The 2,500-nt window shown below is 58.5% G+C and overlaps 1 protein-coding gene across 1 annotated transcript in view; it reads right to left on the bottom strand.

Moving 5' to 3' along the window:
* The window catches only part of LOC308151610 (CASK interacting protein 2), a 64,285-nt gene that overhangs the window by 31,198 nt on the left and 30,587 nt on the right, over window positions 1–2,500 (bottom strand). The window contains exon 3 of the mRNA XM_080524510.1: window positions 1,306–1,403. Coding sequence (XP_080380636.1) covers window positions 1,306–1,403 — 98 coding nt within the window. The remainder of the gene's footprint in view (window positions 1–1,305; window positions 1,404–2,500) is intronic.

The following is a 2,500-nucleotide window of genomic DNA, read 5'->3' on the forward strand; positions in this document are numbered from 1 at the left end:
CACACACATACACACACACACACACCACTGAGTAAACAGAGAGCCTCTGGTAGACGTGGCAAGCTGCTCTTCAACTGTCAGCTGATATGAAATCATGAGACGATAATATTGGCAATATCAGACAGCAGCTCATAAACCAACAAGAACATCAGTCATCTATTCGAATATGAAACCATGAGACAAATATCTGCGGCTCATAAACCAACAACAACATCAGTGATCTATTAGAATATGGAAATCACAAGACGGCGCGCCACCAATAAACATTCAGGGACAATGTGTGCCACTGACACAGAGGCGTAGAAGCCAGTTGTTGACGCCTTGACGGAACCTTCCGTGGGAAAAAAAGTCTGCATATAAACGGACCCAGATCAGGAGACTCAGTGATTCCCTCTGAGAGGACACATCAGGTCATGTTGACAGTTGGACTCTGTGTGTCTCTCTCTCTCTCTCTCTCTCTCTCTCTCTCTGGAGGTGTGTGTTGTTGACTCAAAGCAGAGAGAGAGAGGGAGAGAGAGAGAGACAGGCTGCCTGTGTTAGAGTGTGTGCTGCAGGTGAGGTTGACCGAGAGGTAGAAATCAGAGGAACGGGTTTTGGAATCTCTGAATGTTTCGGAATGGAATGGCACCCCCGATGGTGTCATCCCTTCTGTGCATTTACAACCAGGCCGTTCCTCCCAACGGGATGTCTCCCTCCCCCAGCCTCCCCTGGTGTGTGGTGGTCTGTCCCCCCCCCCAGCCTCCCCTGGTGTGTGGTGGTCTGTCCTCCCCCCCAGCCTCCCCTGGTGTGTGGTGGTCTGTCCTCCCCCCCAGCCTCCCCTGGTGTGTGGTGGTCTGTCCCCCCCCCCAGCCTCCCCTGGTGTGTGGTGGTCTGTCCTCCCCCCCAGCCTCCCCTGGTGTGTGGTGGTCTGTCCTCCCCCCCAGCCTCCCCTGGTGTGTGGTGGTCTGTCCTCCCCCCCCAGCCTCCCCTGGTGTGTGGTGGTCTGTCCTCCCCCCCAGCCCCCCCTGGTGTGTGGTGGTCTGTCCTCCCCCCCAGCCTCCCCTGGTGTGTGGTGGTCTGTCCTCCCCCCCAGCCCCCCCTGGTGTGTGGTGGTCTGTCCTCCCCCCCCAGCCCCCCCTGGTGTGTGGTGGTCTGTCCTCCCCCCCAGCCTCCCCTGGTGTGTGGTGGTCTGTCCTCCCCCCCAGCCTCCCCTGGTGTGTGGTGGTCTGTCCTCCTCCCCCAGCCTCCCCTGGTGTGTGGTGGTCTGTCCTGCCCCCCCAGCCCCCCCTGGTGTGTGGTGGTCTGTGGTGTCTCTGGGGGTCTCACCGTTGCTGTCCTTGATGTCCACGGTGGCCTGGGCCTCCAGCAGGACGGACAGCAGGTCTGTGGTCCCCGTGAGAGCAGCGTGGTGCAGGGCAGAGAACCTGAGAGAGAGAGAGAGAGAGTGGGGCAGAGAGAGAGAGAGAGAGAGAGAGAGGGAGGGGGGCAGAGAGAGAGAGGCAGAGAGAGAGAGAGAGAGACAGTGAGTGAGTGAGTCACAGAGAGGAGGTGACAGGAGGTGACAGCCCTTTAGAGTCGGTGGACAGAGAGACAGACACAGAAGGGCAGTTTAGAAAGACGTTTCTGCCGACAGGAGAGATGGGTACGGGTGAAAAAAGAAAAAGGGGGGAGGACGGGGGGTGGGGGACAATGACGACAGAGAAGAAGAGGGAGGAAGGGGGGGAGGAAGCCGGGTGGGTGCCGCTATGGTCCAGCACAGACAGGAGACATGGCTGACCGAGGCTGAGTGGGAGCAGGTGGATGGTGTGTGTGTGTGTGTGTGTGTGTGTGTGTCTGTGTGTGTGTGTGTGTGTGTGGAGGACGACGACTAAGGACAGAGGCAGGAAAAAGGCCTTCAACGCCACGCCACCCAGACAGACCCACAGAACAGAACCCCTATACTCTTTCCACAGCGCCCCAATAAACCCCCGTTCGAAAAGTTACAAAGCGTTTACGACGTTTCATCGAGTGTGTACGGGGCCGTAAAAATAAGGAGGGATGGTAAATAAGACCTCGTCAATGTGAGATTTCAGAGAGGCCACAAAGTGAAGCCAGGCAGGCAGCCGTGCCCTGCTCTGGAGGGCTCCGGGGGGGGGGGGGGGGGGGGGCTGTGATTGGACGGGCCTGTTGTACCCGGGGGGGGACGACGACCACGACCAGCGTCTAGGATTCACTAAACCCCCCAACAGACGTCCACAACAGGAAAGATACTAGTGCTTGAGGCGAGGCTTCAATGAAGACCAGACTCTCCCCCCCTACCCCCCCCCCTCCCCATCCTCCTCCCGCAGACAACATCCCCCCCACACCTCCCTCACCCCATCCCCTCTCCTCCCACTGCCTCTCTCTCTCGCTCTCTCACTCTCTCTCTCGGTGTTCAGAGGGCTTTATCAGTTCGGGGGGGGGTGGGGGATTGGGGGGGGGTAGTAAATTTAAAAAAGAGAAGCCGTAACTGTCTGGGGGGGAGGATTTGGTGTCTCCACCC

Source organism: Nansenia antarctica (assembly GCF_963989245.1).
Source record: "Nansenia antarctica genome assembly, chromosome: 2".
Taxonomy (NCBI): domain Eukaryota; kingdom Metazoa; phylum Chordata; class Actinopteri; order Argentiniformes; family Microstomatidae; genus Nansenia; species Nansenia antarctica.